General features: G+C 32.6%; 3 protein-coding genes across 4 annotated transcripts; all 3 read left to right on the forward strand.

The window, feature by feature from the left end:
- Positions 1-1,845: 1,845 nt before the first annotated feature.
- LOC114189064 (cytochrome P450 714C2-like) lies at positions 1,846-4,302 on the forward strand. The gene is made up of 5 exons (XM_028077768.2): positions 1,846-2,191; positions 2,615-2,841; positions 2,920-3,167; positions 3,263-3,617; positions 3,694-4,302. The coding sequence occupies exons 1-5, from the start codon at positions 1,897-1,899 to the stop codon at positions 4,117-4,119; spliced, it is 1,551 nt and encodes a 516-aa protein (XP_027933569.1). The 5' UTR covers positions 1,846-1,896; the 3' UTR covers positions 4,120-4,302.
- Positions 4,303-9,561: 5,259 nt separating this feature from the next.
- On the forward strand, positions 9,562-11,821 carry LOC114189065 (cytochrome P450 714C2-like). 2 transcript variants are annotated; one of them, XM_028077769.2, is made up of 5 exons: positions 9,562-9,889; positions 10,082-10,308; positions 10,451-10,698; positions 10,797-11,151; positions 11,228-11,821. In XM_028077769.2, exons 1-5 carry the CDS (start codon positions 9,598-9,600, stop codon positions 11,651-11,653), a joined length of 1,548 nt encoding a protein of 515 aa, XP_027933570.1. In that variant the 5' UTR covers positions 9,562-9,597; the 3' UTR covers positions 11,654-11,821. The 2 variants fall into 2 exon arrangements, with proteins under 2 accessions (XP_027933570.1, XP_027933571.1); XM_028077770.2 differs by having other exon boundaries at positions 10,082-10,302.
- A 1,733-nt stretch (positions 11,822-13,554) lies between these two features.
- LOC146885854 (uncharacterized) lies at positions 13,555-15,630 on the forward strand. Its single transcript, XM_085675118.1, has 2 exons — positions 13,555-15,375; positions 15,454-15,630. The coding sequence occupies exons 1-2, from the start codon at positions 13,555-13,557 to the stop codon at positions 15,628-15,630; spliced, it is 1,998 nt and encodes a 665-aa protein (XP_085531244.1).
- The last annotated feature ends 77 nt before the right edge of the window (positions 15,631-15,707 follow it).

Raw genomic sequence — 15,707 nt, forward strand, 5'->3', positions numbered from 1 at the left:
AAAAAGCCAAAATTCATTTACTTGCTAACCGTTATGAAGCTTTTATTATATGAATTATACATATAATGTAAGCAGGATCTTTAATTCCATTTTCAATTTCTATGTTAATAGTATAACAATTATTTGTTCGCTTGATTTGTCCATTAATCAAATCAATAGTAGTTGGATTTATTATTATGTAAGATCTTAGAGCATAAATAATAACCAATGCCCAAAAATTTCTTCCGGATTGTTAATTGATTTTTACGGTTCTATAAATACAGAGAATGGGATTGTAAAGTATATTTAAATGAACCACGTTTCTGTTCGAGATGCAAGCATTTTTCTTAGACGACTTTGTTTATTTGCACTTGTAATGACATGAAATTTAGTTATATTACATGTGCAACTTAAACTTAAATTTATTTAATTTTGAAAAGTACACGAAAAGAACAGCGTAATGCCTTATTAATATAATCAATAAATTAACGAATTCAAAGAAAAAAACCATAACGATGCATGTTCTAAGACTATAGTTAGACCCTAAAGTAAAGGCTGCATTTCGGGCTATCTTACTTCAAGTGCATGAGAATATTATTACAATATAAGTCAGAGTATTTAAAAAGTGTTTTTTTTTTTTTTTTTTTTTTTTTTATATCTGGTCCATGTGATTATTCTTAGGAATCCAGAAAACCTAAACATTATATATTCTTGAACTTTGAATATTATATTGAACTTGAGCTTGAAAAACACACAACAATGTTTAAAGGCGTAAATGTACTGTCAACTTGCAAGATAGAAAAAGAAAAGAAAAGAAAAACTCGGAGAACTTAAATATTTCTTCAAATTGAAGTGATGAGATGAAAATATTTTCTTTTAAAGTCAAAGAAAGCATATTCTGAATTGAATTGCTTGAATAATAAAACCATAAGATTTTCTTTTGTATTGACAAGGAGGTATTATTGACATGGATCATATTGGTGTTTTTTTTTTAAAAGTTGCAATAAATATATTTATAAATTTAGATTCTTGGGTTTTTGATATTTTAGTTTTATATATTGTACTTTTACAATACACTAAATATTTGAAGTTATATTAAAAATCTAGCTTATTAAATTAGTGTTATTGTCACTAAGTTAAAATATAAAAGAAATTAAACATATCTAAAAAAATGTCCATAGTTTTTTTATATTTTTAAAGTCATAATAATTGAATCAGGACTAAATTTTTTAGCTATTCTTTTTCTAATGTAAATAACCATATTTCTGCAAAATATTCATCTTTTATTTTATTAACGTGCACAGATTGATTCAAAAGTTTTTACAAACTTTTATTTCATTGTGATGCGACGATGAACAATTATATTATCATGTTTTCATACGTTATTACTATGTCAAAAGAAGATCAAGGTGTTATTTTTGATGATGTTCAAATATTATGAAAGTTGTGTTTAGAATTATACCAAACTAAAACTCATTAGAATCTTAATCATTTGCATAATCTACATTGGATAAAAATAAAAATTTGAGCACAAGAAGAAGACTAATAAATCTATAAATGTTTTGTTTAGAAATAATGTTAATCTTTTATATAAGTTCCATTTATATCTCATTGATGTTTTGTGTTCGATAAGATTTTCTAGAAAGAACTATACAAGATCTGTAACTTACCTTCATTTTCAATTTAAAGTAAAACATTTTTTTATTATAAAAATATGCAATCTTGATATGATATTATTTTTTTTTATTGGTACCGATTATATAAAACGTTATAATTAAATAACTTTATAATGAAAAAAAAAACAAAGTGTAAAATGATCAATATATGTACGTGATTATCTGTCATATATCACCCCATCACAACAGAGCTTGGATGTGATCACTTGAGTCTGCAGAAAAGAGAAGGTGTTCTGTAACCATGCAGCTTGAATTTGATTCTCAGTTTTTCATGTCTATCGTGTTCCTTGGTTTTGCTGGTTTGTTATGTTATTTGTACACTTTCTTTGTGGAGAAGCAAAAGAGGCTTCGTTCTAAGCTAATGAAGCAAGGTATCACTGGTCCACCTTCAACTATTCTGCTTGGAAATATATTGGAGTTACAGAAAGTTCGCTCTTCCACTTCAAAGTCGTCTTCTTCTTCTTCTCAAATCCCTTCCCCTCACAACTGTGCTGCTCTTCTCCTTCCAATTTTTGATAAATGGAGGGACCAATATGGTATAATATGTGTTTCATTCTCTTAATATATGAAGTTCATTACTCAAGAATCATGAATGAAACCTATCAGTAATAGAATTTCAAATTGCTGGGGTACTGGCTGAAATAAATTGCTTATAGGTGTGACTTAGATATTTAGGAATACATTTTTTCACCACTCTCCAACCAAACTAGTAATTGCGTAAGTTTTAAGGAATATGAGTATATGATATCTAATATTGTCCTGAATATATACCAACTTATATAAGGGGGAATGTTATGTTAATGATAATTTGTACCTACTATCAGTACTGTGCTATTTAGATCACAAGTACATAATGCAGGATTGTTCACCTTCAGCCTGTGGACTAATATGTACACTGATTTTGCAAATAGTTTGAGTGATTTGAGAATCACCGTGCTTCAATTATCATGCGTAAACAGGTCAAGTGTTCATGTTTTCTCTTGGAACCACTCAAATCCTGTGTGTGAACCATCCAGACATAGTGAGAGAGGTCACTGTATGCACATCCTTGGACTTGGGGAAGCCTGCATATCAACTGAAACAACTAGGGCCTTTGGTGGGTCAAGGCATTTTAACTTCCAATGGGACTAAATGGGTTCATCAAAGAAAGATCCTAGCTCCAGAACTATACATGGAAAAGGTTAAGGTATATATATAAGGTTTTCATTTTGCTTGATATTCATATTCATATCATTGGAATAACTTTATTTGATGTGCTCCCAAGGGAATGATGAATATCGTTAGAGAGTCTGCTGTTTCTGTGGTAAACTCGTGGAGTACTAGAATAGAAGCAGAAGGTGGAGTTGCTGACATCGAAATTGACGAGTACATGAGAAATTTCTCTGGGAATGTTATTTCAAAAGCGTGTTTTGGAAGCAATTACGCCGAGAGTGAAGAAATTTTCTTGAAATTCGTAGCTCTCCAAGAGTTATTGTCCTGGAAAAATATCTTCAGACTTATCCCTGGCATGAGGTGAAATGCAGTTTTTCCTTATATAGCATCACGATTTTTTTTCTGATATTGTCATTTTCCTTTTTCAATTTAAGAACAATTTATGCATGTGACAGCTACCTTCCAACAAAGGCCAACAGAGAAATATGGAGATTAGAAAAGGAAATGAAAGAAATGATACTCCAGGTGGTGAAGGAAAGAAAGGAAACTAGTTTTGAGAAGGACCTGCTGCAAGTAGTTCTTGAAAATGTTAAGGATAGTAAGCTAAGTAAAGAGGCGATTGACAATTTCATCGTTGATAACTGCAAGAATATATACTTGGCAGGGTATGAGACAACTGCAGTTTCTGCTACATGGTGCATGATGCTGCTGGCCTCAAACCAAGATTGGCAAGATCGTGTTCGTGCTGAGGTGACTGAAATTTGCATGGGTGAGATCCCAGATTTTAGTATGCTTGGTAAGATGAAGCAGGTAAGGATGTTAGTTTCAGAAGAAGTTGAGAATTTGAAAATATTATGAAGCATAACTTGCATATTTGTTGTGGCAGCTAGGAATGGTTATTAATGAAGCATTGCGGCTTTATCCTCCTGTGACTGTGGTGTCAAGAGAGGCCTTGAAGGACATGAAATTTGGGAACCTTGACGTTCCAAAGGGGTTTAACCTTTGGATAATGGTTGTTAGTTTGCATACAAATCCAGAGATATGGGGAGATGATGCATACAAATTCAAACCAGAAAGATTTGCGAATGGAACCACAGGGTGTTGCAAGTTGCCACACGTGTACATGCCCTTTGGGGTTGGGCCACGTGTGTGTCTTGGACAGAACTTGGCTATTGTGGAACTTAAGATGATCATAGCTCTCATATTGTCCAAATTCACTTTCTCACTCTCTCCACGCTACGTTCATTCGCCCATTTTCAGGTTGCTCATAGAGCCTGAACATGGAATCAATATCTTGGTCAAAAAACTATGAAGTGCTCCTTCTACTACTAAGATATGTAGCATTCTGGTGAAACTGGTTCTCTAAGCATATATATGTTGATGTTATGATGCATGAAATCTTGTAACGCAAAAATAAGGCTAGTATTTTATTTCTCTAGTTTCCTATTTCAGCTTGTAGAAGATAAGCAATAAAAGCACTTGACAGTTATCATTATGCTTCAAGAACATGAATAAGACTTGAGCTCAATCACATAAGGCATTGACATCACTCTTAACCAAAATCCTTAAGGCGATGTGTTTATGGACCTTGATCCTTATATGGTACTCAACTTTCTCATTTTTACTCAATGTGTGACTTAGACTCACACTTGTATTCTCAACAATCTCCCCCTCAAGTGTGGGTTCCTTCACATTGGTACTTCCCTCTCGAGCTAACTACTGAGTACCAATTTTTTTTTGTACCGCCGTTATTCTTAACAGGACTTTCGATATATGACCTCGTCTAAGCCGGTCACCACATGAACCCAGGCTCTACTACCACTGTTGGGTCTTTCGAGAGAGGATGACCTGAGAGATATAACACTAATGAGCATGAGCCCAACCCAGGATTGACACCACTCTTAACCCAAAACCTTAAGGCTTTGGGTTGAGACTGATGTCAATGCCTTATGTGGTTGGGCTCAGGTTTCATTGGTGTTGTATCTCTCCATGAGACCCTCACTGTAAACCTAACAAGTGGTATCAGAGCTGATGGTTAAAATCGACTCAGACGAGTGCAATATGATCCTTGTATCGAAAGTCTTCCTAGCAAGGGTTCCAAGTAAATTTGTCCCGTTAAGAAGAACGACAGTACAAAAAAGGCAGAAAATGAGTACTCGTGGTTGGGAATGCTTCCGCTGGAGGGGGAGTGTACCAATGTGGTTGAAGGGACTCACCCTTGAGGGAGAGATTGTTAGGAATCCAAGTGTAAGTCTAAGTCCCACATTGATTAGAAACGAGAAAGTAAAGCACTATATAAGAATAAAGACACATAAACCCATTGTCTTTAAGATTTTGGGTTGAGAGTAGTGTCAATGTCTTAGGACTCAGGTCTCATTGGTGTTGTATCTCCCCAGTGAAACCCCCTCTCTGAACTTAACAAATGCACTCTGAAATTTCTCCTATAGTGTTCTATTGAACAACCAAAGTTTACAAATGCAAAACTTTCACATACAAATATTAGAGACCATACCCTTCTCCATATAATCCCAAAATGTTCCATCAAACACCAAGATATGAAGACATGTCGGCCAAAGTCGAAGAGCATCCGTCCGAGAGATTCAAAGATTGGGATAAAATAATAAGATTTGAGTCTCATAATAATCTGTTATTTTTCTGCAAAAACACATGCAAAGAAGAGATTAATATTGTTAGATATATATAAATAATGAGAAGTAAAAGTATGTATAAGAAGTGCTTCAAGAAAAATAGTTGAGAGAATTTTCCTACATTTCATATTGATCTATTAAAAACTTATTTAATATATAAAATACAATATTCTATAATATAAAGGCAAAATTAAAACTTAAAATATAATAATAATATTTAATATTTAATAATAATAAAAAAATAATATATTATATTTTCATCAATAAAATTAAAATCAGATATGTCTGACAAATATATTTTCCGTGGTCTTGTAGGGAGGTTTTCATTTGACGAGGACAGAGCAAGAAAAGAGATAAGATAGCCTCTGTCTTTCATTTTTGTTTCACCGATGTAGGGGTTCCCATTTGGTGTTGGTTTCAAAAAATTGTATCCTTTGTGTTCGTCTCCGGAGTTTCTATTTGTTGGTGCCATTTTGGGTTGGGTCTGGTAAAGTGTTCGCGTTCTTGGTTGTTTGAATAAGGGCGCGTTGAATCCCTTCCCTTTTTAGTTGCTTAAAACTTTTGTGTTTCTGTTTAACTGTTGGAGTTTATTTTTTATTTTCTGTTAATTCTGAAATGTAATGGTTAGTTAAGATTTGATGATAATGGCCTGCAACCTAATTCTCGAGTTTATGTGCGAGTGTTTAAAGAGGTTTATTTTGTCGAATATGAAAAGAAATTATTGTCCAGTGCTTTCTTTATGCATAAATGGAGCTCATGTAATATTGTTTAATTAATGCTTTTGAAACTTAAGCATGATTGCATGTAGGCCAAAGCATATAATGTGATGCTGTGATGCGCGTGGGAGTTGTTTTTTTTTTTTTTTTTTTCTATATTCATATAACGTGGTCAATTATAATAACAGTGACTTAAATTATAAAAATTATGGTCTAAAATTTAGAAAACGTTTTTTAGACATGATCTCGATCAGTATGCATAAGCAATAATTTTCAGTACAACATTTATAAAATTGTTAGTTTAAAATATTCGTAATAAGCAACAATTTTTGTATTGAGTTTAGACTATATTAATATAAATGTTATCTTTGAGGTTAAGTCACATTTATAAAAATGAGATTTTTTTTTAAATTATACATATAGTACTTATACAAAAAATTCAATATTTAAAAAAATGTATGACTTCAAACCACAATATTATACAATTAGATACATTATCAACACTCCAAACAATATTCAAAAGCAAAATATCTATAGTAAATCCATGATAAATGTCATACATATATTTTAATATTAGAGTTGAAACTACATTATTAAAATAACTATTTTAAAGTTATTAGTAAAATGAATCTTTCAAAGTTAAACTTACGAAACTAAAATATAATATAAGTAAAATTGTTTCTTTATTACATAACAAATTTCATTATTCTACAAGATTATCTTTATTGTCTTCGTAGTCTTCATTCTCTGCATTATATTTAAGCTGAAAATAACATCAAAATATATTCTCAATTTTTTTAACATATTATTTATTTTAATTAGTTAATTAAGTAAAAGATTGATGATTCGTGAATATGATAATTAATTTGGAGAATAAATATAGTTTAGGTTTTATATATGTTATTTAATGTGTGACAAAACTGGATAATAGTGAAAATTCCACCAGCCCTCAGCAGATTTGGGGGCCATTGCATTACTGTTTGAGATATGAGATAGACACCTATTTCCGACAGATATAATAGAAAAATTATAATTTGATTTACTTTTTTTATTCATTATTTATTTTCTAGTTTATGTGAATTATTGATTTTTTTTAAAAGATAATAATATATTAATGAATGACTTATAAATAAAAAATGTAAGTCATATAAAATAGAAATCATAATATTATTATTCAATATAATAATATCAACAAAACTGCTTCATCCTCCTAATTCAAAAACAAAACATTGAAAGCCCCAGAAAAAAGTATACTAAACTATAAGAGAGAAACAGTAAGCAACAAACTAATGATTTGGTTCAGTTAGACAACGGAAATAAGAGAGATCAAAACATAGACAAAATACTAAATTATAAAATTACGTCATTTACTTGATTTATACATCTGTTCATGCTAAAATATGAATAATTATAAAAACAATCCATTACTATTTTTTATTAAATGTCCTGTTATTGAGATGACAAACTCCTTGTTTTTGTTGAAACCTTCCAAACAAAACATAAGAAACTGTATACAAACAGAGTATCATTCATCAAGCAAACCCTTAAACTAACTTGATGTAACTTCCACCGATAGACTCGACGATGTGAACTGACGTAAGAAAATATTTTATTAATAACTTATTATTTAGATAAAAATTATTAATTATTATAATGACAATTTTATATATTAATTATTAAAATAATTATTATTATGAATATAAAATTATAATTAACTTTTTAAAATTTAGTTAAAAAGAATTGATTATTAAATATTATTTATCAAAATTTTTATTATTAAAAAATTAATTTTAAATAAATCTTTAATTAATTAATAATAATTTAATGATTAATTATAATTTTTATTTATAATAGTTACTATTTTATTAATTAATAACTTTTTATTTTATAAATTAGTATACAGGAAAAACATATTTTCATATGAGACATTCTTTTAATGAATGTTCAGTAATATCATCATGGATAATACCCTTAAAAGGTTTATTAAGTTCACCGAAAAACACTAAAATATCCAATCAAACACTTAAACACTAGAACATCACCCTTGTTTACCTTATTGCAGTACCAACCAACGACATTCTAAAACATATACAGTAATTGATAATGGAATTTTTTAATGTTGAAAATATTTTAATATAATTTAATAAATAAATATTTATGTTTTCATTGATTTTAATTTTATAATTAAATGTTATTTATGATTTTAATTTTAATATATTTTTTATTATGAATTAATCTTTTATTTAATCAGATTTATTATAATTAATTGTTAAATCTCTTCCTGTTATATGTAAATATCTCTTATTTGTACGAGAATAAATACACCAACAAACACCGGATCTCATATAAGTATTTTGTACTTTTACTTATATATTATCTTTAAGACATAGTGCTCATAAGGTTTGGAGATCTTGAGATTTTTCACTCAACTCAATTGATTCGACAGGTTGTTGTATTTTAAATGAGAAACGCATATGATTTTGTTATGTTCTATACAATAGAAATGTTTTCTCTCTAAAGATAGTGCTATGTGTGCTTCAATCCAGACTATTTATACTCCTCCCCTCATCTATTTTTTATATCTTGTTGTTATAAAAGTTATTAGGTCTCTAATTAATATTTATTTATATATATATATATATATATATATATATATTAGTATTATTATTGTTCTAATAATTATTATTATATTATTTCATATTTTTATTATTAATAATTTTATTTTGATTCATCGTTTTCTAACCATATGCACCTATCCATACATACCTAAGATAATATACTAATTATTAATGAGGAAGAATAAGGGGATGTTAAGTGAACGCTTTGGCTGTATATATTATGTTCCTTCATAGTTTTTTTAAATCCGGAAAACTTTTAATCCCACACAACTCCTCTATATCTGGCATAAAGATCTAGAATTTATTTGTGCAAGGAGACCATAAAAAAACAGAGGTAATAAAAGCCTTGCTACACCTAATTTATTTGTGCAATCAGACAATAAAAAAAATAAATAGAGATAACTAGTCTTTGAATGTATACGTTGTCCATGATCTCTAGACAACAAACACACATTAATTTCTCTGAGATTCTTTCCAGAAAGATAGATAACTGCCCTACCTACTCTATCCAACCTTCAATAATCTCCAAATCTGAAAAATACTGATCAATAAAATACCAATAATAATCGAGCTGAATCATTGTCAATACAGAACAGTATATTTTAAAATGATTTATTTAAATATAATAAAATTATATTTATATTTATTTAAAAATAATAATAATAAGAAAATAAAAAAATGAAGCCCGTGCATGCCCACGGGTATCACACAACATATATAAAAAATTCACGGGTTGGGTCTCATACTTATTATACATATATATAAATACACATGTCCATAAGTCTGCTGAGACGAGTGTTCTCTAGCCATGCAGCTTCATTTTGATTCTCAGTTTTTTATGACTATTGTGTTTCTTTCTTTTATTGGGTTTCTATGTTATCTCTACACTTCTTTTGTGGAGAAGCCAAATAAGCTTCTTTCAAAGCTAATGAAGCAAGGTATCAATGGTCCACCTCCAACTATTCTGCTTGGAAATATTTTGGAGTTAAAGAAAGCTCACTCTGCCGCTTCAAAGCCTTCCTCTTCTTCAAAAATCCCTTCCTCTCACAACTGTGCTGCTCTTCTTCTTCCACTCTTCGATAAATGGAGAAACGAATATGGTATATGTGTTTCGTTCTCTTAATATACATCATTATTTGTAGCTACTACCAGTATTGTGTTAGTTAGATCACAAGTATACATAATGCAGGATTTTTCACCATCAGCTTGTGGACTAATTAATCTGTGCAGTGATGTGCAAATAGTTTGAGTGATTTGAGAATCACCATGCTTCAATTATCATGTGTAAACAGGTCAAGTGTTCACGTTTTCTCTTGGAACCATTCAAATACTGTGCGTGAACCAACCAGATATAGTGAGAGACTTCACAGTATGCACATCCTTGGACTTGGGGAAGTCTGCATATCAACTCAAAAACCTAGAGCCTTTGTTGGGTCAAGGCATTTTATCTTCAAATGGGACAAAATGGGTCCACCAAAGAAAGATCCTAGCTCCAGAACTATACATGGAAAAGGTTAAGGTATATATATATATATATATATATATATATATATATATATATATATATATATATATATATGTATGTATAAGGTTTTCATTTTGCTTGATATTCATATTCATACTTCATATCATTGGAATAACTTTATTTGATGTGCTACTAGGGAATGATGAATATAGTTAGAGAGTCTGCTGTTTCTGTGGTAAACTCGTGGAGTAATAGAATAGAAGCAGAAGGTGGAGTTGCTGACATCGAAATTGACGAGTGCATGAGAAATTTCTCTGGGAATGTTATTTCAAAAGCGTGCTTTGGAAGCAATTATGACAAGAGTGAAGAAATTTTCTTGAAATTCGTAGCTCTCCAAGAGTTATTGTCCTGGAAAAATATCTTCAGACTTATCCCTGGCATGAGGTGCAATGCAGTTTTTCCTTGTGGCTCCAAAAATATTATTGTCATAATTGTCCTTTCCTCTTTCCAATTTAAGATTAATTTACTCGTGCATGTTACAGCTACCTTCCACTAAAGACCAACAGAGAAATATGGAGATTAGAAAAGGAGGTGAAAGAAATCATACTCCAGGTGGTCAAGGAAAGAAAGGAAACTAGTCTTGAGAAGGACTTGCTGCAAGTGGTTCTTGAAAATGTTAAGGATAGTAAGCTAAGTAAAGAGGCCATTGACAATTTTATCGTTGATAACTGCAAGAATATATACTTGGCAGGGTATGAGACAACTGCAGTTTCTGCTACATGGTGCATGATGCTGCTGGCCTCAAACCCAGATTGGCAAGATCGTGTTCGTGCTGAGGTGACTGAAATTTGCAGGGGTGAGATCCCAGATTTTAGTATGCTTAGTAAGATGAAGCAGGTAAGGATGTTAGTTTCAGAAGAAGTTGAGAAATTGAAAATATTATGAAGCATAACTTGCATGTTTGTTGTGGCAGCTAGGAATGGTTATTAATGAAGCATTGCGGCTTTATCCTCCTGTGACTGTGATGTCAAGAGAGGCCTTGGAGGACATGAAATTTGGGGAGCTTGATGCTCCTAAGGGGCTTAACATTTGGGTAATGGTAGTGAGTTTGCATACAAATCCAGATATATGGGGAGATGATGCATACAAATTCAAACCAGAAAGATTTGCGAATGGAACCACAGGGTGTTGCAAGTTGCCACACGTGTACATGCCCTTTGGGGTTGGGCCACGTGTGTGTCTTGGACAGAACTTGGCTATTGTGGAACTTAAGATGATCATAGCTCTCATATTGTCCAAATTCACTTTCTCACTCTCTCCAAGCTACGTTCATTCGCCCACTCTCAGGTTGCTCATAGAGCCTGAACATGGAGTCAATATCTTGGTCAAAAAACTATGAACTGCTCCTTCTAATACTAAGATTTAGCATTCTGGTGAAACTGGTTTTCTATTCATATTTATGTTGATGTTATGATGCATGAAATCTTGTAACTTAAAAATTAGGTTCGTCTTTTGTTTCTCTAGTTTCCTATTTTCAATAAAAGCACTTGTCATTATGCTTCTTGAACCTGCACTCGATTTGTATGCGCTTTGTGAAATTTCTTTCAAATTGACACAACACTGTTGTTGTTCGGTGACATATATTGAGGTGATGTTTTACCTAAGAAAAAAAAAGAAGATAAGAAAATGTTTTGTTTTGGAAGAGGATTTAATCGCATATTTATAAGTGATGAATGGATTTAAAAATTCATGCTCCAAGTCTGATGTAAAAAATAATATCATAAAATATGGATGTCAGATAAACTTGTGAAAAAATCTTGCTCAAATGCAACATTCGAAAAGGAGGGAGACTTGTTAAAGTTGCAACAACCGTAAAGTTATTATTTTTGCATATACTTATAGATATATAACGTTATTAATTTTGCAATATACTTATAGATATATAACATTGTGTGTGTGAAATAGTGTGTGCGTGAGATGATGTGTGTATGTACCGATAAAGTGTTCGTGTTCTTGGTTGTTTGAATAAGGGCGCGTTGAATCCTTCCTTTTTTAGTTGCTTACATCTATTGTGTTTCTGTTTAACTGTTGGAGTTTATTTTTTATTTTCTATTAATTCTGAAATGTAATGGTTAGTTAAAATATGATGATAATGGTCTGCAGCCTAATTCTCGAGTTTATGTGTGAGTGTTTAAAGAGGTTTATTTTGTCTAATGTGGAAGCAGAAACTTGTCTACCTCAGGTTTGTTTGCCTCTAAGGCTAATGGATTTCTGGTTCATATGCATTTCACACTGAATGGTTACTCGGTCTTCGTTAAAGAAAGGAAAATGATTTTTTAACTATTAAATTTTGAAAATTTTCTTTTAGAATTTTAGGTGTCATTTTTTAAGTGGTTTTTATTTTATTTTTTTTTTAATATTCCAAACCCACTTAGAAGATAACATCTCATATTACAAAAGAAAGTTGTCAAAATTTAATAATCAAAATATCATTGTTTTATAAAGAAATTCATGCCACCGGTGTTAGTGATATAAAACAAATGATAATAATATTATAACTACTATTTTTTTACGCTATTTTTTATTATTTAATATAATTTAGTATGAGTTATTGATTAATATATCCTCTCTTATATTTTTTTAGAAATTGCTATCTGTATGAATGAAGCTCATATTATTATAAGGGTTAATTATGTTTTTCGTCTCTCAAGTATGAGTAATTTTTGGTTTTAGTCCCCCACGTAACGTTTGGTCATTTTCAGTCCTCCACGTTTTAAATCTTATGGAATTGGTCCCCAATTTTAAACTTCATTAATTTTAATTCACACGTGTCTAACGGATGGCCACGTAAGAATCCCATTTTCACAGCTGAGAGGAATTTTTTTGCACGTTTTAGTTACTCATTAATAAGGCACATGTCATTAATGTGATTAAAAGAACTTAGCTGAGGTTTATGTTAGCATTAAAATGTCATTAACTTCACTAAACCAACTTACCTGCTGAATGGGGGTTATGTTAGAAAGTAATTAAGGTGTTTTCATTTGTAAAAAATCTCAACTGAGGAGATTTGGAAGAACCCTAGGCACGACGAAGAAGACAGTCCCTAGGCACGACGGAGCAAGCTTTGAACGACGAAGAAGGTGGTGGTAACTGCTCGCATTTGGTGGACGAAGAAGTGAGGTTAGCCGTTTATGCATTTTGAATTTCTTTGGTTTAATGTTCACTTTTGTCTTTACCGTTTATGTGGTTGAATGTTGGATTGGGTTGGTTTGTGATGCGATTTCAAATGTAGGGCTGGAAATGGGGTTCGCGGTTGCGTTCCATCACATGGGTAGGTTTGAATGGAATAGGGGATTGAAGTATGTGGAGGGTGAAATCCATGTGGTATCGGGTATCGATCCAGATTTCTGGTCATTCTTTGAAGCATTAGGCATCGTGAAGGAGTTCAAATACGCTGGAGATGTTAGACTTTGGTGGAAGGGCTCGAAGGAAACGTTGTTGAACAACCTAAGATTGTTGAGTGACGATAAGGAGGCATTGGCGTTGGCTAAGTATGCGGAGGATAGGAATGAAGAAGTAGATATATATGTCCAGCACATTCCTTGTCAGCCTGAGGTGGTTCATTTTATCACTGGTCCTGGAATGGATGAAGAAGTTGGTCAGGAAGAAGTTAGGGTTGACGCACAGAGGTGTGAGACAGAAATAGGAGTTGATGGTGGTCCGGTTGGTGAGACAGACATAGGAGTAGAGGGTGATCAAGAGGTTCAGGTAGAACAAGAGGTTGAGGTTGAAGAAGGGGTTGAGGCACAGAGGTGTGAGACAGAAATAGGAGTTGATGGTGGTCCGGTTGGTGAGACAGACATAGGAGTTGAGGGTGATCAAGAGGTTCATGTAGAACAAGAGGAGGTTGAGGTAGAAGAAGAGGTTGAGGTAGCACAAGTGGGGGGTGGTGAGGATGTGGTAGTTGAGGATGTGTCTGATAAGGATGAAGGTTCTGCTGCAGATAAACTAGATGAGAGTGAAGAAGAAAGGGTGGCAGATGATGATGATGGTTTTGGGATGCACACTGAGTCTGAGGTTAGAAAAATTGGGCCTGTTTTGGATAGGTGGAGAGCAATGAAACGAAATCCAAGCACTGTGAGGAGTAAAAAAGATGTGGGACCTGGTTCATTTGTGACTAATGAGGAAGTTGGACAACATGACATGAGTGATGAATATGATACTGATGAGTTGGATTCAGATGTTGATAGTGAGGATGGTGTTCGTCGCGATGGGCCAAAATTTTCCAGATATAGGGCTGAAGATATGACAAAGGACTTCAAGTTCAAATTAGGAATGGAATTTTCGTCTTTGAAAGATTTCAAGCAAGCATTAATGGAGGATAGTGTTTTAAATGGTAAAGAAGTTCAATTTGTAAAAAATGATCAGAAGAGAGTCAGGGTTGTTTGTAAAAAAAAATGTGGTTTCTTAATGATGGCTAGCAAGGTTGGTGGTAGGGAAACTTTTCAGATCAATACCTTGGTTGGGCGTCATAGATGTGGCAGGGTATTTGGGAACAAAAATGCTAACTGTGATTGGATAGCACAAGTCTTAATAGACAGGTTTATGAATGTTGGTGTAATGACAGTGAGTCAAATTATTGAGGAGATGAAGAAGACATACAGTGTGGGTATAACCCCTTGGAGGGCTGGAAAAGCTAAGCAAATAACAATGGACTGTTTGGTTGGGGATGGACAAAAACAGTACAGTCGTTTACATGATTATGTAGCTGAATTGGTTAGAGTAAAGGCTGGAACATTCAAAATTAAGATCAATCAGCCTCAACCAAGTCTGCCACCAAGGTTTGGTTGTTTCTACATGTGCTTAGAAGGCTGTAAGAATGGGTTTTTGGCTGGGTGCAGGCCCTTTATAGGGGTTGATGGGTGCCACTTGAAAACAACTTATGGTGGTCAACTTTTGGTTGCGGTGGGCAGGGACCCTAATGATCAATACTTTCCACTTGCATTTGCTGCTGTAGAAAACGAATGTAAGGAGACATGGAGGTGGTTTCTTTCACTACTGCTAGAAGATATTGGGGACATTGAAAACCATCGTTGGGTTTTCATCTCAGATCAACAAAAGGTAAACAACTTACTTCCATTCAATTTATATAGCATTCATTCAGACTATATTCTAACACATAACAATTAACTTTTGCAGGGACTTATGACAGTATTTGATGAAATTCTGAATGGGGTGGAGCACCGTTTCTGCTTGAGGCATCTTTATAGTAATTTTAAGAAGAAATTTGGTGGTGGGATAGTTATCAGAGATCTTATGATGGGGGCAGCAAAGTCAACATTCTACGCAGGTTGGAAAAAAAAATGGGTGAGTTAAGAAACATTAACCCTGAAGCCTATAACTGGTTAATTGGCATACCTAGAAGCTCATGGTGTAAGCATGCATTCAGCATA

Source organism: Vigna unguiculata, chromosome 6 (genome assembly GCF_037176805.1).
Source record: "Vigna unguiculata cultivar grain cowpea cultivar isolate G323 ecotype 2 chromosome 6, ASM3717680v1, whole genome shotgun sequence".
In the NCBI taxonomy this organism is placed as follows: Eukaryota; Viridiplantae; Streptophyta; class Magnoliopsida; order Fabales; family Fabaceae; genus Vigna; species Vigna unguiculata.

Excerpts from the sequence above, each read along its gene's own strand:
- LOC146885854 (XM_085675118.1), top strand. The coding sequence starts at position 13,555 with ATGGGGTTCGCGGTTGCGTTCCATCACATGGGTAGGTTTGAATGGAAT. Across the intron at positions 15,376-15,453 it reads TCATCTCAGATCAACAAAAG|GGACTTATGACAGTATTTGA; the intron begins GTAAACAACTTA and ends TAACTTTTGCAG.
- LOC114189065 (XM_028077769.2), top strand. The coding sequence starts at position 9,598 with ATGCAGCTTCATTTTGATTCTCAGTTTTTTATGACTATTGTGTTTCTT. Across the intron at positions 9,890-10,081 it reads TAAATGGAGAAACGAATATG|GTCAAGTGTTCACGTTTTCT; the intron begins GTATATGTGTTT and ends ATGTGTAAACAG. Across the intron at positions 10,699-10,796 it reads AGACTTATCCCTGGCATGAG|CTACCTTCCACTAAAGACCA; the intron begins GTGCAATGCAGT and ends TGCATGTTACAG.
- LOC114189064 (XM_028077768.2), top strand. The coding sequence starts at position 1,897 with ATGCAGCTTGAATTTGATTCTCAGTTTTTCATGTCTATCGTGTTCCTT. Across the intron at positions 2,192-2,614 it reads TAAATGGAGGGACCAATATG|GTCAAGTGTTCATGTTTTCT; the intron begins GTATAATATGTG and ends ATGCGTAAACAG. Across the intron at positions 3,168-3,262 it reads AGACTTATCCCTGGCATGAG|CTACCTTCCAACAAAGGCCA; the intron begins GTGAAATGCAGT and ends TGCATGTGACAG.